Raw genomic sequence first — 24,602 nt, 5'->3', positions numbered from 1 at the left:
ATAAAAACGGGGCAGGTACCACTGGATTGCCTATTGCTTTTCAGCAAATTGGAAATGACCCACAGAGCGATGTTTTGGTTGATTTGTTGGCTCATATGAGGCTGGGAAAACAGCTTGAGTTGTCCAGTTATGACACAACAGCTCAGCCGAGGAGGCACAGCTATCAGGGGAGCAGTGAAAGATGAGGAGAACACAGAAATTGCTCTGGTAGGAGAGGTCTGATCCCATGAGGTGAGGGCAGCTCCAGCTCTGTGGGAATGTCAGTAGGGCAGGCAGCTGCTGGACAGTCCAGGAGTTTGCATTGCTGCTCCTGTTCCTGCACCAAGAGTTACACGGAGCTGCTGCTCCTGCGTGAGTGCAAATTACTCACTCACGACTCAGAATGACTGCCTGCACTCAGTCACTCTGCATTTTCTAACAATTACACTGCAGGGTTCTGAGCAGCGTTTGCATCGACACTCTGAAGAGGGGAAAAAACTGTAATTGAAGTCTTTCACTGACTCAGCTTTTTAAGTGATGCCGATTTGGAAAACTGGCCTACGCTGCTGGATCCTGTTCATCACTCCCTAGGTATTTCACACCCTTTGCCCTCCTGAAAACAAGTTTTCTCATCTTACATACCAGCAAAAAACCAAAAGCTAACAAACAAACAAACTTAAAAGTTAAAAAAAAAATAAATTGTTTTCATTCTGTTTAATGAAATCTTTCAAGCTTAAGTAATACTATTATTAAAAATTACAATTAAAATAATAATTTATATTATTAAACAAGTAAGTGCTTGTAACCTTCAAATGAAAAATAAATACAAGAAATGTTTTCTCCAAATATTTCTGTTTAGCTGAACACAATTAAAGAAAACATTCAACCATTTTGACACAGTTTGTATGTCTCTCCCCTGAGGCAGGGCTGCAGACAGAAGAGGAATTGTTCCAAATACCCATCAATCCCCAGAAGGCAAGGCCTAGCCATATAATTAGACATTTAGCACAAGGCTTATTTCTTTCTATTTGTAATATCTTTTATACAAATCTTTAGGTCCTTACTTAAATTTTACTGAAAAGAAAATGCTTTACATTTTCCCCAGGTACCTACTGAGCAACACTGAATTGGGGCTCCAGGCTGTGACACATACACCCCACTGTCCCATCCATAAATATGCAAGTGTCACATCCATAAATATCAATAAAAGGCTATAGCTTGAAACAGAGATAGGAAAGTGGTTTCCAGCACAAGCCCAAAAGCATAAATCACCAAATCTCTCCATCTCTTTGAGGACTTTTGTCTAAATAAAACTGCATGGCAACCTCTGACTTGCTATAACTGAGATTTACAGGCTGAAGGGCAAAGGATAGGAAAACCCTTTTTCAAGATGGAACCTGAGTAAACTGCTTCAGGCTGTTCTAAATAAAGAACATGATCATTTCCTAAAGCCATTGTTACTAAATGGTAAATTGTAATTGTAAATTGTCATCCCCCCAAGGGAAAAAGCAAAACAAAAGCACATTATTTTTGTGCTGCCATAGCCATGAACGTTAGCAGAAGTCCCCCTCACCGCCCCTGCAATTTTGGACCTGGAGGATGCAGGAGATGCTCAGCTCTCTCCAGGTCATCTGGCAAAAAACAAAGATCATCATCACCTTTGCCATGCACTGCCAGGGTTTGCCTTCCCTTTTCATGCCAGCCACCTGCCAGCCTGGGCTAAGAGCAAAAACCAAGTGTTGCAAAGCAAGACCTGAGTGATCTGTGACAAGTATGAGATCCAGGGACTCTGACACAGACTTAGCCAGAGTTAGCATTTAATCCTTCTACCTCAGCCTAACTGAAAAAAAAAAAAAAAAAAAAAAAGTAGCAACTATCAATCACCTACTTTGTAGGTCATTTTATTTGTAAAGCCCTCAGGGAGCTGAGAAGCATTATACAAACTATATGCACACATATTAACGCTGATTAATTTTCTCTGTGCAAACAGACCCTTTTTTTCTTCTTCATTGCCCCTCCTCTCATTATATCAGCAGTCTCATCTGGAGGAGGACGAGGAACTGCTGACAGCTGAAGTATTTTCCGCAGTTGTTCTTTTGAGATTCAGAAATGCAGCCACTCTGAACACAGCCCTGTGTTCAGCTGACTGTTTCCTTAATAGCTTTGCTCTTTCACATGTTTCCTCATTTTCTGTTACATGAATTTAAAGCAATCTGATTTCCAAGTTAATTTGAAATGGTGCAGGATCCATTAGTTGAGGGTATCATTTGCAGAATAATTCTGAGAGACAACTTTCACTCACTACTTTCAGGTGTACCCTCAGCAAACAAAGGCAGAGCTAGTGACATGAATAAAGCCAGCAGAATTTGACCTAAAAAGCGTGTCTGTGTACAGAGGCACAGAGATACAGCCTGACTGCATAAGAGCCTTATAACACATGCAATAGCTTTTTTACAGCCTGAGATTTACCCCGATGAGAAGCTTTTTGTGACAGTGCTTACACCAATTACAATCAGAATATACACAGCTTTTCAAATGACTATCTGTAAGCGGTTTTTTTAGGATGCTTAAATGCACAGTTTCTGAGGAACACAATTTAAGTATTTTGTGGAATAGAACTTGTGTTTCAGTTGTCACAAAGTCACCCAGGGTGAAACTGAGGACTTCTGTTTTGTCATCGCTTCCACAACGGCAATTCCCATTATATATATATATATATATATATTTAACAGGCTGGCCCCCTGCACCCAAGGGTAGAATTCTAACTTGCAGCATGCAGGATGCACCATCCACTTATGCTCCTGCATGGAACAAACTATACTGGCACAAGTTTCCCAGGGATGTTGTGGAATCTCCCTCCTTGGACATGTTCAAAAGCTGTTTGTACCTGGTCCCAGGCAATTGGCTCTGCTTGCCCAGGGGATTTGGACCAGACAACCTCCCAAGGTCCTTTCCAGCCTCCGACTGCCACTGCAGCCTCTGGTCTGGGTACTGTGGAGATGTCACATGTAACACCTCAAAACTGTCCCTGCATAAACGCAATGGAAGCACCCAGATGGCTGAAGGGACAATTGTTGGAGGCTGGAAGCTGAGGGGAATTTCAGAGCACTGAAGACATGGCTGGATTTTCCTCCTCCTGTTTAAAAAGTGCAAATCTTCACTCTTAGATGTGTATGCAATCAGTGGTTTACAGGCAGGAGCCCATGTGCATATTCCACACCAAATCCAGGAGCCTTTGAGACAGCAAAAGTCTCCTTTGTGTTTACTGACCCCCTGATGGAGTGGGAAGGCTGAACAAGAACCCAATAAAAACACGACAGGCTAACTTTCCACCTGCTGTCTTTAAGATAAAATCACTGAGGAATTTAACTTGAACATGCTACCAAGAAAAAGAGTCTTAGAGGACAATCCTCAAGAAACAACACCTCGTGTCTGTACTGAGCTGTGTCAAGCACACCAAAAACACTGTGTTTAAAGAGAAAAGCAAGGATTTTGAGTAGCTTTGCTCGTGCCAAGCAATCTGCTCTCAGCTGACTATAAAATTCCTCATGCTGGAACGCCAAAACTCCCAGGCAGAGAACACACTGACTCACAATATAATGTTTGAAGTACTTTAAAGGGAAGAAGCAATCATGCCTGCTTTCAGAAAATGAGATGGTGGTCTCATTAGCAAAAAAAAAAAAAATTCAATTGCAATAGTTACCTCGGCATGTAAAGGACTCGCTCTGCCACCACAAATCCCACCCTGAAGAAGAGGTTGCTGGCTGGGATGAATGGGAAAACCAGGAACAACAAGCCAACCAAAACTTCTTTGTGTTCCAGTTTCTGCAATAATACAAAATTAAACAAGTATCAACTAAAAAAATCCAACTTAATTCACCTCTAACTTTCCCCTTTCTTTTGAGAGTCATTTAAAAAGCAACTTAGATTAATATTTGGCATGTTTTTGCATTTAAAATAAATTTTTACAAGACACTAATCTTTGATATTTAGCCCAGAAAGTGCACCAACACTACCCACTGTGTCTATTATTACCCTTGATATCTTTTCCAAGGTCAGCTCTACCATATTCATGGCACAGCTATCACTAAGATATAACTCATATTGGTAATATGTATAGAGTAGTGTGAACGTACACATGACCCTACGACAGTGTGACTGTGTGTAAATATACAAATCCATATCACATACACACAGACTGCTCTGTTCAATCCTAAATGTTTGTAACAGAGAAAAAAGCTGTTCAATCGCTCACATTTTGTGCAAAGAAAACCAGCCCCAAGTGACACATTAATGCAGTCATTTTATCCCTCTCAAGGAAAATATCTACACTTGAAATGACACTTTCACACACAAGGTCTCCACGCTCGTACAGAGTCAGAAATTTGAGGCATGCTGTATGCTAAAGTTAATGCTTTTCACTTAAGCTCAGTTGTACTCACTTTGCCCTCCACTTGTACCCACTTTCATGTTAGCTCACTCTTCGAGGAGAAATGGAATCACCACATCACCATGTGGAACTGGGATCCATGGGGCCAGCACAGGCATCTGGGGATGCAGTGACCACCCATCCTGAGCAAACTGAGTTCCACCCCAAGAGGGTAAATCAGCTCTTGCCTCTCAAAGAATGACACGAGGATAGAGAGTGTAGCTTTAGGCCCGTTCAATCACCCAGACAGACATCTGTGCTCTCCTGCCTCAGACACTGCTTCTCCCTGTCTGCAGACATCCAGAGCAGCTTTGTCATGCTCAGGAACAGATGCAACCAGAATCACTTAATGGCTGCAGCACTTTCTAATTGTCGCGGGGTTTTGGAGAGCAAATTGACTTCTCTTTGCCGGAGGGAGCTACGTTTAGAAACGCTGAACAAGATTTTGAGTAGAGAAACGGAGCCCCATCAATGACGCAGGGCCAAGCAATACAACCTGTCTTGCTTTTGCACAGCTGCAGACTGCAACAGCCGTGTCCACAGGTCTAGACAGTGGCTGAAATTTAGAAATCCTCCTACTAAAATATACTCATCCTATTCTATGGGAAAGACAACAAGCATTTTCTATGGGTACCAAAACCAAGGCCACAAGTCAGGAGGCTGTGATGTTGCTTTAGAGGAACTGAACCACAGGATCACAAAAAAGTGCACAGACTTCTCCTGGCTCAAAGAGGAATCATGAGGCAGAGAGAGCCTCAAGACTTCTTCATGAATATGTGTTTTAAATAGCACCACAGTTAGCTGTGGTACTTCTATTATTCACTTTTTCGCTATCTTGGATTCACAGTTACTAGTGCCTACATGAAGTCACAACAGCAGCTAAAGCACGTTATTCTCAGAGTTGAAGGAGACATCAATCCATAAAGATGATGAGCAGAGGTGCCCGGTAATTACAACAGAAAATTGAATAGGAAAAAATAGGGATTAAAAAATTCTTCTCAACACTGAATTAAAATTTACAGTTCTAGCCCAACTTCAATTTCCCCACCACCAATATGAAAATACACTCCATTTTTCTGCTGCCATTTGACTCTCCCTTCCCCCTTTGTCTGACCTAATTGTGAGAGGCCCATCTTCTGCCACTGCTCTACCCCAGGGGTTTGACACTAAAGACCCAGAGGCACAAGAAGGTGTGTTGGACCTTAGGGAGTGCACTACTAGCAAATACAACCTTCTCAGTCCCCAAGACACATAGCTGCTTTCAAACAAACCAGCTATCAAATCTTACTCCAGTTGTTGATCATTGAATCAATAATTGGGAAAACAACCTCTAGTTAAACATCTCTAGGAAGGACACAGCGTTAATCCAAGGCTGCGGCATTGCAGATAAGCAAAGAAACTGAACACTAGAGAAAGACAAAACTGTACATCAAATGGGAAAGAGGAGAACGTGGGAATTAGCTCAGCTGAAGGATCAAATGATTCTGCATGCCCTCCTTCTCCCCAGAACAAATCACAACTCCATGCTAATGCCATTGAGGGCTGTGAGCTCAGTCCCTTGGGCAGGGCTCAGAGACCAGAGCCCAGCACACACAAACCAGCCCCATGGAGCAGCAGAACCCTCTGTGGTGCTCCTCAGTTCTGAAATAAAAAATACCTGCCAGTGCCCTTTTTAGAGCATTCCATTAAGGCAGAGGCTTTTGGGAAGAGCTGGTCCTCAAAGGCCAGGCTTCAGCTGGTTTTGTGTTACGTGTGGCCTTGCCTGTTCTCTCCACGTGTTTTTCTAAATAAAACAAATCCATCCTATATATAACCTGTTACATTTTCCAGGCAAAGAAATAAAAGAAATATTAGGCCCATTTAATTGGTTTAGCTACTTTGCTCATATGATCCCACTCGAGATAACTGAGCTAAAGGTGTCAGAATCAGCAACTTCCAGGTGCCCAGAGCAGTAGCAAAAGCTTTTAAAGAGTAATAGGCAATTTGGTTTGTCTTCCTTTCTCCTTAAAATAAAATAGCTACGACCTGAAATTATAGATCTCTGTATTCTTTTTACAGAAAGACAATTTTTTTCCCCTTAAAGAAGTGCTTTCTTTTAGAAACACAAAGCTTGTCTTTCTGTCACAGGAGTCCCTGGTGGGGGGATCAACAAACACATTTGAATTAACTTTAGAATGATTTCTCTTGTCAAAGACAAATTGATTTCAAATCAAAATAGCATTTGTTATAGTAAATAGCTTGGTGGGAGGGAGAAGTTTTGAAATTCACATCTAACTCATTACAATTAGGCCTTCATTATATTGTAACAAAAAACCCCACCAATGTAACAACAAACCAAACCAAAAACCGATTTTAAAAAAACTCAGCTTTTTAACTTTCTTTTCACTGACTTATCAAAGAACTAATGAAAACTATTTCTCCCAATGGCCATACAAAAAAAAAAAAAAGTATCCCACCATCTCAAACAGAGTATCAAAGAATCACTCCAAGGTCAAACATGATCAATACAGCAATAAATTTTAAATAATTGCTTCTTTAGCAATTTGAGGAAAAAGGAAGAAACTCTAGAATTCACAACTGAAGAGGTCTCTCCATTTGACATATAAGACATATTCCTGAGCCATAAATAAGTATTTCCTGACTGCCACTAAAGCACAAGGCAGAGCCCTCCAAGTGTGAGTGCAGGAGGTGCACAGATTACTCCAACACGACTGTCATAACCAGGGACTTGCATAAACCCACCACAAATTCCTTCTTTTTCCCCTCGAGGGAGCCTGGTTTGAGGTGCCAGGTCCATTAAGCCTACGCTGTGCTGACAGGACTGATGCTGACTTTGCCTGGCACCTCCACAGGCCGAGGCACTGGAAAGCAGAGCTGTGAGGACAGCATTTCTCCTGCCTGGAATCAGATGCTCCTCAGGGAAGACAGCAACTGGGCAAGCAGATCCAAGCAAATTCCATTCTGTTCTGATTGTTTCCATAGGTGTTTATACATGCTTGCCTGTTTGACGGGAAGGCAATCAAAGGGGCTCTAATAGTTTTTTGACCATGAGGCAAGTGTCACCTCTCTGCCATGTAGGAGCAGCAGCAGCTCCATGGAGTAAAGACTTTCTTGCTACCAAAGGCATCAATCCCTGTGACTGTGAGCTCTGGCTGGCCCACGGCAGACAGTGAGATGTCATGCTTAGGACACTGACTGCATGTGCAGAAAAGCTGCATCCTGCAAAGTTGGTAGTGCTATTACACATTCTCAAACGCTTGCAGGCCTAGGAGCTAAGTGCATTATCCATCAAAAGAGACACAGAGACTCAGAGAAGCTGCTTGACTCTCTGCAGACCATAGACACTTCAGTTTATTCCTAACATCCAGTTTTAGAAACCCTTAGTGCAGCCTGCACACAACCCTACCTCATCTATTCCAGCTGTACCACTCTCTCATGAAGCCACAAGTGACTCAGCAATGTCACCAGCAGTGACTCCTCACCAGCTTGCATCAAAACACTGGCAGCATCTCACCTGGCAAGAGGTCAGCATCTGCAAACACCCACTCCTGCACTTTCCCCATATCCAGCATAAAAGGGATGGTATAGAAACATGTCAAATTCACTCTCCATTCATGCATAAGGTGATAAAAAGAAATCATTAAGTTCATCAGGAATTAACCCTAGGGATTGATTCCTTCAAAGGAAGAAGAAAAAAAACAATCTCTGTGGTTGTAAAGCCCGCAGAAGCACTGAGTGTTTCCAAGGCCCACCTCAGTGATGCACACACAGATGGGCCGTGGCAGAGCTGTACCTACCAGCAGCATGGTCTCTCTCAGGTCACCAGCAGAAACCTGGATGGGACACACACACCTTCATCCACTGCGACCAAACAGGAGGGCACTGTGGAGCTGTGGTTATTTCATCCAAGTGAATGATGCCAAAAGTCGGGTGTCAACAGATGGTCCAGAAAACTCAAGCATTTGGTAAGCAAAAGGTATCTTACCAGCTTCAAAACTGGCTCAGACACCTGTCTTCATCAGCTTGCTCCTAGCAAAAGTGCCACAAATTCTGTAATCACTACACTTCACTAGGAGTTTTATTTTTTCATCTCATAAAAAAAAAAAAAAAGAATTAAAAATCAGCATCTTCAGTAGCACCAGCTACTGAATGCCAGGCTTAGTAACTCGCTCATTTCCGAAAATAACTCATTTTTTTCTTGGTGATCATCTAGTTTTGATAGAAATAGCCACAGATTTCAGGTGCTGTTTTGATAATCACTGCTGACTGCCTATTAACTACCTGACACACTGATACTATTTCGAGTATTTGACAACAACAGAAGCGACTTCCCAGTTCACCAGGGGCTGCACCCGTTCAGGAACTGGTGCTCAGGCAAACACACAACTGTCAGAATCTGAAACCAAAACCCTGGAAAGGAGCACTGGCTTCCTCGGCCAGGATAACCTGAAGAGAAACCCCTGGCTCACATCTCAGACCACCCTACCGAGATCATTCCCTCTCTGCTTCCAGAGGGAAGGAAGCCCTGGCCTGTACCGGGTAAAACAGCACGTTTTTCAGGAAAGATGAAAATGCCTAAAAAACTTTACAAGCATGAAGGACTGTGGGCGCTCAACACCTCTGCAAATTTGGCTTTCCATTAGGAAATTAAAGCACAAAGCAGTTCTTTCCTATTCCCAGAACAGGGCACAGAAATATATCCCATAATATTTCACACTTTATGTTAGTATCTTAGAGTAAAATTTTGGTATCTACAATTCTTTTTCCTTGTAGAAGTCAGCTACCCATCTATTCAGCTGTGTGTTTATGGTCTTTCTCACCCAGGTTTCTGAAATTCCCTTAAGACATAAGCTCATTTTCCCAATCCTTAATCTCTGCAACCTCTAATTCCACTTGACAAGCCAATTTGAGCAGGATGAAAAAAAAGCACACGAATCTTTGAGAGAGAAATGGAACACTCCAAAAGGAAAAAGGAAAATCAACAAATTGCTCCAGGAATTAGAACAATCCTTTCGACCTTGTGGTAGCTTTTTCCTCTTCTCTTTCATTCTGGGACTGCAGGCTGCTTGACTTAGGTGGGGAAAACAAAACCAAACAGGTAAAATTCAATGCGCAAATTAGCAGTACAGAAAAGCATGATCACTGGAAAAACAACTGAGCTCACAGTGAATTTGCTCTTGAGAAGGTAAGTGTTATACAAGAGGAGCCTACCAAAAACCAAAACCCACACAATAGCTCAGCACTTGGTTTAACTAGGCCAAGTAGCCATGATGAACAATCATTACCTCTCCCAGCTGTTTCTTGCTCCTTGTTTCATCTACACTCTCCTGCTCACCCCTACTACTGTGCCATTTCAAAACCTTTCAGCTCTGAGAAGGCCTTGAAATACTGACTTTAAATCAGAAGAAGAAAATGGCAGAACAAAAAGAGTAATTCGGCTTTAATCTGCTGAAAATGGCAGAATTACCTGTCCTCACGATAATTACTCACACCACATTGCAGGCAGTAAGAGCCCCTTTACTGAGATGCTGAAGATATTCACAGCCAGCCAAATCAGAACTACTTCAACCCGTGGTTATATTTCCCCAGAGCACCACACCCCAAACCTGTTACTCCCAAACATCTACCGAGCAAAAGAAAACCTGATGTAAAAGGTATTTTGACGGTTCTTGCATTTGCTGTTTTTAATCCAAACCAGCAGTCACATAGAGACTGAGGCAGTTTTTCCCTTTAGCTTGAGCCTGTCAGCTGGCACAGAGCTCCTTCCAACCCCACCAGGGACCCACTGCAGCTGATGTGGCTGCAGCACTCATCAGAGCAGCCACTGAGAGCTCAGGGTGCCTGCAAGGGGCTCCCCCCTTCCTCTAGATTCCACTAAACACAGTCTTTCTGGCTTATTACTCTTTCCCTGCAGCAAATATTAACAACAGAAGCGGCACCGAAAAAAAACACGCTGCTAAAGATTAAGAGCATCAGTCCTGACCTTCTCTCTATGTGGAAAGAATTTAAGTGCCCCTCAGGATAATGAAAGCAGGATTTATTTTAAATGGCCCTTTTATGGAAATGAGTGTGGTTTCCAGCTCGTCAGATAGACTTCATCAATAAATTGCCTTATTCACCTTGCTGTCCCATTGAAGCAGGTATTGTTCTGGAAGTGTTGTGGCAAATAAATTTTGCTAGGCATAGTTTCTAACTATGCTGGTACTGCTGCAGAATATTCTAAAAGGCAATTGTTCCCCAGAAAGGCCCATAAGCTGTGATTTATTAATGAAATGCCAAACCCAGGAAACGAGACAAAGGTCTCACGAGTGCAGGGGAAAGTAAATAGCACGACAGAATACACACAGTGAGTGCTAGCAAAAACAACAGGAACATGCATACAAAGAGAAGATGCAAATGCATTCCTCTCCTGGATGGTACTGAACGTTGTCAGCTAAAAATTTAGTCTGAAAGTCACTGAAGAATATGCTCAGATGATATCCACACATATAATCCACCAGATAAATGGCAACAGGATGCCAATTACAGCACAAAATAAAGTCATCACAATATGGTACAAAATGCCTTGTCTTGGCTAAGAAGCACCATGCAGGGAAATTCAGAGGCAGCACCTTTAAAATTAGATCTAAAATAAAAAACAACCAACTGTAGCATATGAAAGAGCAGGATAATACATATGTCAGTCACATGCAATGAACATAACCTGAAAACCATCACAATTTCCTGTACCATATGTAGCCATATCACACAGAACAGCCAAGCTTGTTCTTTAAAAAAGTTACAGAACACACTAGATGTATTTTTTTATTGATGTGAAATGTTAGCAGCATTCCCTCCTCAGACACCAGCTAACTGCTGCACATCATGATGTGCTCCTGCTGAACAAGAAGGTGCTGTGAACCACCAGAAGGTACCTTTTATAGTGCTGGTCACGAGTACAAATGGGTGAGAGCCATCAGTGTGAGGTGCAACACACACCCCCAGACTGCAAAAGCCACTGTTTCAAGTTAGTTTTCCAGCTCACTCCACTTCACCAGCCCATTACATACATGAGTTTTCCCACTAGGAGCCCTCCCTGTATCAGGCACTATGGAGAAAGTGGAATCCTATCCATCGTGTGCTCTGTACACACACATTCACAGCTAAAACCACGGGCAAGCTGCTAATTAGGCAGCGACCTAAAAATGCCACGCAGAGTGGTGCCTCAAACATCTGAAGGGTCTTTCCTTTCACGCTCACTGAATTATTATGACACGTCAAAGAAATGACTGTCGTCCTGATGATAATGCCAAGGATTGTCCTCCCTCCAGTTCACCAGGTGCTCCCAGTGTCTTCCAACAAAGAGAGGCAGTGCCACGGGCCCTTAGGTGCCCCAGTGGCCATCTAAAGCACCAGGTTATTTTTCTGACCTTGTGACTGGCATGCTTGATATCCACTGAGAGAATGCCTTTTCCTGCTACCTTTGTAATCCATCTGGAAGCTGCACCACATCCATTCCTCATAGCCAAGGCAAGGCTCTTTGACAATGAACAATAAATAAATGCCATCCCCTTTTCCCAAGTGTTAAAATTTCTCTGGGATGCAGGCATTTTCAATAGCACCCCTAACCTTTGTCACACCCCCAGCACACTGCTCGAAGCCTGTGTGAGGAAGTTCACTGCAGAGTTGAGCAGAACAAGTCTTTACTTGGGGAGCTGTTCACAGGGAGCTCTCCAGCTCGTGAGAAGGATTCACACCACACAGGAGAAATGACCCAGAGAATGGAAGTTATACACAAGTTATAACAAAGCCATTTTTTTTTAAGTGACCTCCTCATTAAGTAAAGAGGAGGACAACAGTGAAGGTGAACAGGCAGGATGAGAAGGGAGGCTTCTCTCTCCAAACAAACTGGAGAGCTGCCTTCTCTGTTTCTGCAGTTTTCAGCATTAAATCCCCAGCTAGTAACAGACACGTTCCAAAGAAAGCACCCATGGGTAGAAATCTCCCACTGTTCCTTCCTTTTCTGAGGTATAACAATATTCACAAAATGAAACAAGAAAGCTTCATGCCTTAGATATCCTTTATCAGCACCACACATACATGCCCAACAGAGTTATTACCCTAATCACAAACGTCAACAAATTAGCCCTGTTTAAAATTCAAGAGCAACAAAGGCAGAAATCCAATCCATGCATTCTCTAATTACGGTCCACACAAAATATTCTGCGAGTCTCCTGTGAATTCGTGTTGTGGATGCATCACACATCACCTCTTGCCACTGAAAATCAGTTCAATGTTCGCTGGACCAATATCTTCACTGCTGCCAAAACAATTCCTAGCATTTCCATTCTCCATGCTGCAGGAAGGAAAGCAATATGAATGGATAGTGAGAATGGATATGAGGTTTTGTTCTCTCTTACACCTACACCCTCAAGAGAGAGGCACACAGGTTGCATGCCTGTTCACTCTACAACCATTCCAAGCTGCCTCTTCCAGGTTAGACCTTGTAATGAAAAAGGAGAGAAAAATGGCTGCTAAGACTGTTGCATTTGCTTCAAAAAGAAAGCGGAACATCTCACACTTTATGAAATGTGAGAAATCAACTGATGTATTTTGTGCTGCCTCTAAGTTGTAAAACACTGACTAATAGCTTGTCTGGGACTTGACTGAAGGATGGTGCTTCTTGGGGGAAGCAATGCCCTGTAAAAGGCCACTGCTGCTGCGTTTGGAAAGATGCTTTCCTAAGACCCTAACACAATGAATTGTGCCTGCAGTTCATGTGCCCTGAACTTCCCTCTCCCTGTTATAAAAGGGATTGTCTGAAGTCAAATGGCATAATTTATTTCCAGGAGAAGTGCTGCTTCCTGTTTGCTTTCCTCAATAATTCATACAGCTCAGCCCAACACAATCATCTTCATACAACTGAACAGCAGCACTGTGATTCAGAGATGGTGTGAGTTGTTAAAAATAAAATAGAAAATAGCTTCAGAAATGTAGAATTTCCTGAAAGGCAAAATATTTCCAATTATATTTCTAATTATATATATATATATATATATATATATATATATATATATATATATATATATTTATGTTCCAGCCCTCAAAGTGTTCAAGGCCAGGTTGGACGGGGTTCTGAGCCACCTGGTCTAATGAAAACATCCCTGCCCATGGCACAGAGGCTGGAACTGGACCATCTTTAAGGCCCCTTCCAACCAAACCCTTCTGTGATTCTATACCAAGGACTGAGGGAAATATATTCCAGCTGATCTCCAGGAACCATCACCAGTTCCATGTTCACAGTGGGTTTGCTGGAGGCTGCGAGTGCTCATGAGAGCTCTTTGTCAGGATGGTTCTAGTTTTACTGGATAGGATACAAAAGCAAATCACTTCAGATCAAATTTATTCAGTGCTTGGGGTTTTCAAGGATAAACACAAAGGAATCTGTAAGATTAATTTCAAAGCGTCTAGTAAATGCCCAAAGTGTAGAATTCATGTTGTTAAACATTAACAGTGGTCAAGAGCAAAACTGAACTTCTCACAACAAAGTTAAAACTTGCAGTTTCAAATCACAGAGTGGTATTCATAAATCCAGACTGAATTGTTTTTTTAAAAAGCAATAAAAAGATGATAAAATCTTTTTCAAGCAAACCAACAATATTAATCCCACATACAGTTCTGAAGCAGGAGAAGAAATAAAAAGCAAATAAAACTTCAAGGAACATGGAATAAGATTTTTCAGAAGTCTTTGGTACTGGGCTAATGAGAATTTTATCATTAACTTCCCTGAGAACAGGATTAGGCCTAATACAAACAGTTCTGAATATCTCTAGCAGTGAGTAATGAAGGCAGGAGAAATATGAGATGATGTACAACCTGCAGGTAAAACTGGTGAATACCTAATGGGGTGTTTTCCCATATTTCCCATACAGCCTCTGTCAGTGTATTATCTAAATTAATGACTCTGCAGTCTCAGACTGTTTGGTTCATTTTCTGTCTCTTATCAGGAGCAGAGGGAAGACTGAAAACGTACATGACCTGCACATTTTAGCATAACACAGGTATTAAAAACCTGACATCCTCAAACTGTGCTTTTCAGTCATACATATATTTAAGGAACAGAAACTTTTGTACTATTTCCAAAGTGACTATGATCATCTCTCCTAAAGAAGGTTCCACAACTCAACTGAAAGAGGAACAGCCTGTAACTCCCTATGATCCACCAAAAAAAACCCCTTCCATGGAAGTGCATATCTGACTTCTGACAGGCTTGTACAACCTCACTTTCATTTCTGCAGTATGATTAATGGTACCTCTGAAATGCTGAATTGGGAAGTATGGCTTACCAACTGTATTATTTACGCTAAAGAACAATTTACAGGTCGTTTCCAATTTCCCACATGCCATTGCTCTGCTGACAAAAAAGTCTTCTCATCAAGACGTAGCCAATGTTTGGGTTTTAGAAGCATAACAAAAGTGCAAATAGAGGGATCAATTTTGTTTTCAAAAGGCTCTGCAGATGACAGCTCTCAGACCTAAGTGACAAAAAGCCTAATGACTATGGGAGAGGCAGAGATGTTTAACTTCAGTGGGGTTTGGATCATTAACAATAATTGAATGCAGGAGTCTGGGCCAAGTTCTGCCCTCAAATCAGACCAATAAAGACTGAGACACTCAACTAGAGAGACATTTTCATCAGTTGAGCTTGCCTGCATTAGCTATTACTGGTATGGTTTTTCACCTCACTCCATTGCACTGCAGAGGAAAACATTTCATCTGAAGATGAGGAAACAGAAGATCTTATTTTTTTCTTTGTACATTGTATTGCATGGCTTTCGACGTTACCTTGAACGCAGCAATGCAGTGTAAGCTGAGTAAAGTCATCACCAGCACCAGGAACACCGTGGCCAAGTTCCTGACATCCCAGATGGACTCCACCAAAGGGATGCTGCCCACCTGCCAGTCGTAGCACAGGGTGATAGGTGCCAGCAGGAGCCACGCATTGAAGGCCAGAAGGTAGGAATAAGTTAAAAATCTGCAAATGAAAAAACAGGAAATGTAATACACGGAAGGACTGCCAGCACAGGAAAACATTTTCCTTTGGCATTTACCACATACCACACGGGAGGAGGAAACAGCAAAACAAAACCTAATCAACAACACTGCACCAACAGGCAGCACTACGCCTCTCTGTCAATAGAGGAGCTACCACAGGTGAGGGGCACTTTAAGGTAATTTGAAGAAATAACGTAAGATCAGTAACACTTTTATGGTTTCTGTGCACCAACCTTTGGAAAACTAATGGAACTTCAACTCCCATTTGAATGTTAGATGTTTGAAATGACTTTCTGCCAGCTTAAACAATAAATGAATAACTACGCAGGTACGTACACACATATTGAACTTTTACACAGTTCACTGCATCACTGCTGCAATACAAAATATCCCTCTGGCTGGGTTTAACTTAAAATTTAGGATTTCTTCTACCTGCACAACATGGAGCAAATAAAGTCAGACCCTTCTCTCTCTTCTCTTTGCGAATCAAGGCACAGGGAGAAAATAGAGAAGAAAGGAGGGACAGGGTGACTCTTAGCTGATCCCATCACAGTTTCTTGGCACTGGGACCAGATTGCATGAGACGTGCCACAGAAGTGATGGGGAAATAAGGATTTCAAATTGTTGTAACCTTCAATAACTGTTATTCTAAATAGAGAGGAAATTAATGGGGAATGGAAATGGGGAGCATGCTGCCCTCTGGGAAGTATACAGGGCTTTCAAAGGACTGAAAAAGAACAGCATGTGTGCCATTAGGTTAAAAAAAAAACCCACCCAAATCAACATCCCTCTCTGCCGCAGGCTTTTGCTTCTTGGCATCTACTTGCTGAAAAGTGCATCTAAAGTTGAAATACTTTCAAGTGCAAGAGACTGCAGATCGATTATTCCAGTTAACCAAGTAGAATTGTGACAGCCTTCGAAGAGACAAACCCGTCCTTGGCTTGCAAATGGAAAAGTTCACATTTTACACAGCACCGAAAATGGCAAACACTCAAAAAAAGGAAAGAATTACATTCAATCCTGCATAGGACGACTTCTACCTCAGCCTGCTTTGGCAGCTGTTATCACACACAGTTGCCATGGCACCTTGCAGGTTTATTAAAATGGTAACAAAGGATGGCAGAAATGTCAAGGCATGTAGACAGAGGACTGTCTCACTTGCCACTCACAAACATGCCCCTTTGTGGTCAAAATGCAGCCCCTTACAACAGCACTTACAAGGTTAGATCTGTGGCAGAATGGTAAGGCACTAAGTGTCAGCTAAGTGTCACTCCAAGCAGGAAGTTCCCAGATGGGTGTTGGGCCCTAAATTTCTGTGAAAACATATTTAAATAACTACAAAGTTACGGTATCAGTTTCTCTTCTCATCCAAAAAAACTAATGTCTCCAGCAGCACAGTGACCCAAACTCAAAGAGGCTTTCTGAGCTGGAATGTTTCATTGTAAACAGTCACAGAGGCACATTCTCATTTTCCCACAGATCCTTCTAAACTCCCAATTCTGGAAAGTAGAATATTCCCACATTTTTAAGGTTTTCAGCCATTTGATACACTTCTCTTTTATCCACCCCCCATTTTCCTCATCTTCCCCACCCTGAGGTTCTAAACAAAAGGGAAAGAAAGAAAATCCATCTTCTCTTAACAAAGGCAGCGATTAAAAAGCCAATTCCTATTTAAGAGCGCATCCCTCAAAAACACAACCTAATTTTGCTCAAAGGATTCTTAAAATTTTGATTGTTCACTCGTTCTAAAGAAACAAATGTGTTTTCTGGTCACCAACCCAATCTCTTCTGGCGCACATTACAGAGAAACACAGCAACACAAAACCTGGTGAGACTTAATCACACAAAGGCACTCACTCGTGACATTATGTGTGGCCTGACCCACCTCTGCTCAGCCACAAAAAACCAGACTTCTCTATCAACCTCAACACATCAGCTCAGAAAGGCTGCCAGCATTTATTTACAGCTACTTACTTCAAAGCCAAACTGAGATGCATTTCTGGCTTTATTGTTAAAACAAAAGTATGTCTATTTGGACGAATCTGAATCATGTCATGGCATATGATATTGTTACTACAAATGTGCGTATTCGACAGGATTTCCAAAAGCACTGAGTTAGTCTTGCACTTGATGCTTTAGGAGAGCCCAGTTTTTGGAGGGAGTGTCCTTTTGTGCCCGGCATTTTAACATTTTCAATAGGCATCACAATATTCATAGAAGTTTGGATGCAAACCACAACACACACCAGAAAACCCTCCCCTGCTGACTCAGACTGAGCTGCTGGGTAGGAAGGAACAAGATGACATTTGGGATCTTTGCAAACTGCAGCACTGCAGTTAAGGACAGACTAGTTGCTTTTCTGCATCTTCACTGATAAGGCAGGAGCTGATATATCCTTACACCTCACAGAATAAATAAACAGTTGGCAGCCAGAACAACTTGAGTCTGCTTAACTTAAGAGGTATTCAGAGTAGCCAGATCAGTGTCAGTGTGAGTTCTTTTCTGCTGGAAAGGCAGGACAAGCTGCTGCTGAAGATGGGAAGACAACTCCAGGCCCCTCACTGATCAGGACAGGTTTGTCTACTTCCAAGTGCTTGAGAGGCTTCAGTCTTCCTTGGGTGCTGCCAGAGGTGCCTCCCAAAGGAGGAGCACAATTGGTCCCTTCCCTATGGCAATAATTAGTCTTTAAATACTCTCTCCCAAGAGCAGGGATCTATTTTAAAGCCTGTGACAATCATTAGCACCTGTACAGACAATCACTCTGCAGACACCTTACTGGAGACTCCTCGGCCACATTTCCTGGCCGAGCTGAGCTCCCTCACAGAACAAACATGTGACATTAGCAGTCATGGTAACCAAGATCCAGGAAGGCAGTGCCTGACTTTTGGAGGCATTCGTAAGCAGCAGCAAAGCCTCAAACAGGCTCTGAGTCAAGCAAAAGTCTGGATATGCCTTCAGCATTGGTAACCTGTCCTTGAACGTGATGGATGGCTGTATAAAACAAAGCACTTAGAAACTATCACTGTTTTAGCTACAAGGAACAGAAAAATACCAGGATGCTAATAATAGTTACTGACAGTCCAGTGCTGCTTTTTATTTACGGCTCTCAAGAGCGTATGATATTCCTTCGCATCGATGTGGCTCTCATATCACAAGCCTAAGGAGAAAGTTAAACACAAGAGAAAGTTTGGAAGGATCATCTTACCAAAGCTGACATCTCAAGGAACTAATTTGCAAATTCTGAAAAGACTTGAAGATTCTGAAATCACTCCAGGAGCTAATTACACTTCAGCAGCCTACCTGCAAATGGCAACAAGAGTATTTTCTTTTAATTAGTTGACTGAGTGAATTACATTTTAAATTAAGGATCTTCTCGATATTGCTTCTGGTGTCTTCTGGAATTCCAAGGAAGAAAAATTCCTGCCTGTGGCATCTCCCACTCTCTCAGTTAATCCCATGAAAATCAGAGTATCACAGGCGAGGTGACTGGAAGATTCTGCTCATAACTGGCAAACAGTTTTCCCCCAGGCCAGGTAACAGCATTTGCATCGCAGCAAAATTTTTATTTGCAAACTGAACATAGAAATCCAAGTTTCAGAGGGTATCAAGTGTTCTTTTCACTTCTCATCTCCTCTGACACACTCAGAACAACACAGTTTCTCCTGTAGGTAGCCAGTGTTGCCATGGCAATCCAGTTTGTTTAGTTCTAATTTTTTTTCGTTTCCACGTTCTGTTGCATGCTTTGAGATAAAAACAGGATGACTCCTATCTAGAAATTGATGCAGAAAACGATGATCTAAATTGATTGTTTCTGCTGCAAAAATGAACGTAAAGGGTACTATTCAAAGCAATAACAATAAGACAGGAAAATGCTTGAGGAATTGTCTGTTACCATTGTTGTAACAGTGACCAATGAGTTTAGAAAAACCATCATCTCAGCTCTGCCAAACCCAGGCAACCAGAGCACAAGGAATGTGAGGCTAGGTAAAAAAAAATACAACATTTATAGAAATTTGAGGCATTTCCTGTCTTTTCTGGTTTTGGAGCAGTTTAAGCTTTCTCCTCCACAGCACCCAGGGACTGAGATTATAGATTTCTTTCTAAAGCTGTCCTGCAAAAGTGATCACAAAGCTCTGACCACATCCCACCAAAGCTGCACGGAAAACTGGGGGCCAGTGATCCTGTTTTCCCTGAGTGCACACTGTGCTGCCACCTACCAGCCACGCAGTTCTGGGAGAGCCCATCCCATGACCTGCACACTGCCACGCTCAGGGAGGTCTCAGCTCACTATGAGGGTAACAAGAGCTTTTTTATTCGAGAAAAGAGCTTCTCATGTGTATTAACAGCTGCACTGATTTCAGCTCAAGGCCCTCTTCATCCTCTTACAAAGCCCTAAACCCAAGTGTGTTTGACAAGTCACTGCACAATCATGTCCTCTTAGGACACATGTGGCTGCAGTTATAACCAGGTGCTGGGATTTTGGATATTGTCTTCAAATGTATGTATTTCCACTCCCCCTAGGGAACTCCTAGCCCAGTCATACCTTCCCACACAGGTTTATTTTTCTGCTCTGTATATTGTCAGCCTAAACATTTTCTTTTAAGAGCCTGAGAAGAAATAAATTACCACTCCGTTATCCAGCTCATTCAGAGACAGTGGCGTAAACTACACAAAAAACCAGCAGATAAATTCCATTTAACATCCAAATGTGAGTCTAAATGAGAAAGAAAATACTTGTAACTAGAAAAGTACCTGTATACTCCCTTTCATCAAACCTTCTGCATATAGGGAAAAGAGCTGCCAATCAGCAGAGGACAGGAGTAGGAAAGATAGATAGGGATAAACAGAGCTGCAGCTTGAGAATTGCAAGGTAACTCCTCTGGAATGTAGGCTTGTGTGCACCAGGGACGTGAGGAAAAGCAGACTATGTTGTCTTCTACAGCTCCACAGCCTGCAGAGCTTTAATCTGGTGAACAGCTCTGTCTCAGCTGTTTCAACTCTGTGGCTATGAAATCTGAAAAATACCGAATTCTGAAAGAGCCTGTGAGTTTCTAGTGAAACCCAAGCTTCCTGTCAGAATCTCCGTGCTGGAAAACCTGGGATTGATCTTGCACTGTTTTCCCTCCGCAAACCCCTGTGTGCCGTGGGTGAGGATATGCCTTGTGATCCTCAGAAGAGGATCACTGAGGCAGCAGCAGATGGAGGGTTCTGTGGACAGCCACTGAGAGCCTCAAGAAATTAAAAACCAGACCTCATTAACTCGCTGGGAAAATGCTTCTGAAAATGGCTCATTGTAACCCAGAGCATTACCACTCAGTGCCAGTGGGAGCCAAAGGGATGTTCTGGGCATGCTTTGCTTCAGAGACTGGCCACGTTCTACCCCTTCTATGTGGAGGTATTTGGGAAAATAAAATGCACAGCCTGTAGGAGTCAATGGTCACTGCTTTGGCTGCAGCCTCTCTTCTCCATATCCAGACTCCAGCAGGGAAGGCTTCCTGTGTAACCAGCACCTGCAGCAAGCACCATGGCCCATTAAAATGCCTATCAAATCCCAGAGCAGCACTTCCAGGGTCTATTCATCACATCAAGAACATTTGTACGAGAGAGATGCTGAAATCTTTCATGTGGCTCTGGGAGCAGCACCTTCTCTGCAGGCCTTCTCCCCCAACACCCCTGAAATACAGACTACAGTTTACACTAATGTATGAGCTGTCTGGCCCCTGAGTAGGCATGAGAGCCATTGTTACCAACATTGCTGTTCTCCCTTTTGTTAGAAGTGACCCCTGAATGCTGGGTGCCTGCAGAGATTACACATGGGGCTGAACTTGAACACCTTTGAGCACCTTGGATAGAAAACACTGACAAACCAGCAGAACTTCACCATCCAGGTTGGATTGTGCAAGCCTGGCTGATTAAGAGCTGTTATTTTCAGGGGTCTATTTTAATGCTATTTTCTAGCCTAAGGTCCATGAAAACTCCGTATCCAAGTAGTTGCTACACTTGACTTCTATTTCCTTGGCAGAGCTGGCTGGCACAGGGACCCATTTTCCCAGCACGGGTCTGTGGTTTGCTTCTTGCTAGTTCATTCCCTTTGAAGTTACAACTGGGATGATTAAATGCATTGCTCAGAAAACAGTCATAAATCTCTGTGAAAAGGATTATGTGCCAGTTTTTATGTATAAGCACTTCTTCAGCTTTCTGCAGCGCTGAATTCTCATTTACCTGATTGAAACAGCAAAACGATACAGAAAGCCAGGGACAGCAGTTCAACCACAGGACAATGTTATCTCAAGGCAGTCCAAGTAGAAATGCATTAACTATTTAAGGAAGCACTACAAATAACCTGCCTCATGCCCAGGGTGATCAGCCACCAGAGATCACAAGGCAAATGCCAGCAGAAATTAACATAACTTGACTCCGAAATACATAGATTTTTTAAAAGCAGACTTTTAGCTAGAAACCAGAGGTAAGATTTAATCTGTTTCACACAGCTTGAGACGTGCTGCACAATGGCTTTTCCCCTTGTCCTGCCACAGTGTTGGGAATAAAATCTGTTTATCCAGAGGCCTCAAGAAGGGCAGAAGAAAAAAACACAGTGGAAAACATCTGAAGCATGTCAGCCCTCCACTCAACACCCTCCTAACTCTAGAGCTGCACTTCTGGTACACTGTTTAACATAAAGCTTGGGTAGCCCCCAAAACCTTTCCAGTTGCATTCTCCCTCAAATTCTGTCTGATCCAAGCCAGAATGTTGGACCAGCAGTTTGGGATCGGTTTTTCTATCTCAAGTATTGCTTACCCATGGCAGATTTTGAGATCAAAGTCTTGTGTTCTTTAAGGTAAGGCCACATCCTGCAATGCACAACAGCCTGGATGGACAGGCTTTCATGGCAGGGCTTAGGAATAGCAGGATTCCCAACAGCCTGATTTCTGCCTCCACTGAGGAAGGCAATGACAGACACACCACAACTTCTCAGACCACCTTTGCCAAACAACGCAATGAAGGCCACGGAAATGTGGCTCTCTTTTATGTCACTAAGCCTTGAGGTATTTGGGAATTTCACTTGTAATTTTAACAATAGTAATTTAGTGAGCACGCTGAATAGATGACTGTTTTTAAAGACTGAGAAACTGTCATTATTTCAGCATATTATGTCCTCCAGTTGTTAATCATTATCATTATCTGTCTGCTTTAATTTATACATTTATGTTGTCCAAGACTGGAGACAAGTTACACAGAACACATAGGCATTTTCTAGGGCCAGATTGAGCACATCAAAGGTCTATTCAGCAGTGACCAAAAGTCAATGCCAAGCAAAGCACATATGATAATTTTCCCCCAGTTCCTAGCTGGGGAGTTGGATGAGTTGGAGTTTCTGGGTTGGATGTGGTTTCTGCATATTTAGTAGTCTGGATTTCTTATTTCAACTTGGCAAATCTCTTTTTTAGCCTGCATAAATGTTCAGCACACTCCTGGTGTCCCACAGGAAGAAGCTCCCCAGCTCAGCTACAATTCTTTGGCTTGCTTGTAACCAACTTGTCTTCTCTTAGACTCGTTTGAACCCTAAGCTCTACATGTCCCACCTCGTCCAGACAATCATGGATGTACAGACCTCTCACACCTCCAGTCCTGAAATGTATGCTACATCAGCTCTAAGGGATCACAAACTCTGGTCTAAAAAGTCACTGCTTTTTCAAGCCTCTAACTTACACCTATCCCTAATGACGGCCCCAATAAACGCTGTGAAAGTGACAATGCTCTCTTGGGTTCATCTCCAGATCTAACTTCATCCATTTCACTAAGACTGCCACACATTTCCAAACTACTGTTTTTATTTTTTATTCCACTGTTATCTGTTTATTCCACTGTCTCACAGAGCTGGCCAAGTCTTGGAGTAATTTTCAACTCTGTTGAAAACCATAACATTTACCCTGGCGAGACATGCACAAAAACCACATTTCCAGCTCAAATAAAGACAACTCCTTGAAAACAGAAAACTCCCATTTGTGACCTAAATGATCTTTAGAGTTACAAAACAACCTGCCCACGGACTGAGACTAACCCTTGCTCCACCTATAACAGTGTTACTAATCACTTCAAGAGCACTACCCAAAACTGATCTTTCTTTTAGTTTCTGGTCTGGATACCAATCTTAGCTCTTCCACTGCCTTCTTCCCAACTAAACCCAACTTGCAGTTAACATCTTGGCTTCAGTGCTGTTTCTAATTACTGCCTTCAAAACCTTGTTAAAAGCTTCCTACACCAGCTCTTCATACAGCTGCTACTGTAGCTGTCTACAGCAGAAGAACACACACTGCTTAGGAGCTTCTCTGAAGTGGACCATAAACACCAATGCTCCTGTGGCCTCACTCCGACAGCTCCATGTATTTCCTGTGCTAAGGACCCTAGAGCTGGATGCAGTGTGCCAGGAGGAGACTCACAAGAGCAGAGCAGAGGGGCAGAACCATTTTCCTTGACCTTTCTGGAAACCACACCAGTGCCACTTGAACCTTGCTGGCTCCACCTGACATCCCAGTCCTGCACTTAGGATGACTGGCACAACACCAGGTCAGCAGCAATAGCTTCAGCTCTGACCACGGCAAGATAAAGTCTCAGGTGGGAGCTGTAGTTTGAGTCTGACACAGGAGGAAGGAAAAGGTTTGTTGCCAAGATGAGGGCTGTGGTCAGAGGAGGCATCAAGGGCTATCAGCTCAGAGATGGCCACTGGGTCTCAGTGTAGCTGCAAGACTGACACCGAGACCTGCTGAAGGGATGGGTTTCCTGAATGGAAGATAAAGCCTTCTGGGTAAATGGGCTAAAATGAGGATTAAGATCAAGCTCAGCAGAAGAATTGGAATAATTAAAAGGTTTTAGAATCCCTTCAGAACAGTAATACTGCTTTTCATTGGAATGGGTTTTCTTAATTACGTTTGGAGTAGGTGGGTGTTTCTGGACTGCAGGTGAAGCCAGGGCTGCTGCTGGGGCCAAGGGGGGACCTCAGCCAGCAGCACTCTGACTTGTTTTTCCTAAGGCTGTTAATAAAATCCACAGTGCCAGTGGTAAAAATAGTCACTGTTTCATTCTCTGAGAACGACTTAGCTTTTGGGTTTAGAAAACCCTCCCCTGTCATTACAAGAGGCAAAAAGACAAACACACAAAA

The 24,602-nt window shown here is 42.6% G+C and overlaps 1 protein-coding gene across 2 annotated transcripts in view; it reads right to left on the bottom strand.

The window, feature by feature from the left end:
* TMTC1 (transmembrane O-mannosyltransferase targeting cadherins 1) overlaps window positions 1-24,602 on the bottom strand; it is a 135,291-nt gene that overhangs the window by 56,559 nt on the left and 54,130 nt on the right. For both annotated transcript variants that reach the window (XM_066319771.1, XM_066319772.1), the window contains exons 8-9: window positions 15,233-15,422; window positions 3,683-3,804 (exon numbers count right to left, since the gene is read on the bottom strand). In XM_066319771.1, coding sequence (XP_066175868.1) covers window positions 3,683-3,804; window positions 15,233-15,422 — 312 coding nt within the window. The remainder of the gene's footprint in view (window positions 1-3,682; window positions 3,805-15,232; window positions 15,423-24,602) is intronic.

The sequence above is a fragment of the Sylvia atricapilla genome, chromosome 5 (genome assembly GCF_009819655.1).
Source record: "Sylvia atricapilla isolate bSylAtr1 chromosome 5, bSylAtr1.pri, whole genome shotgun sequence".
Lineage (NCBI taxonomy): Eukaryota > Metazoa > Chordata > Aves > Passeriformes > Sylviidae > Sylvia > Sylvia atricapilla.
This window is presented reverse-complemented; position numbering and strand designations above follow the sequence as displayed.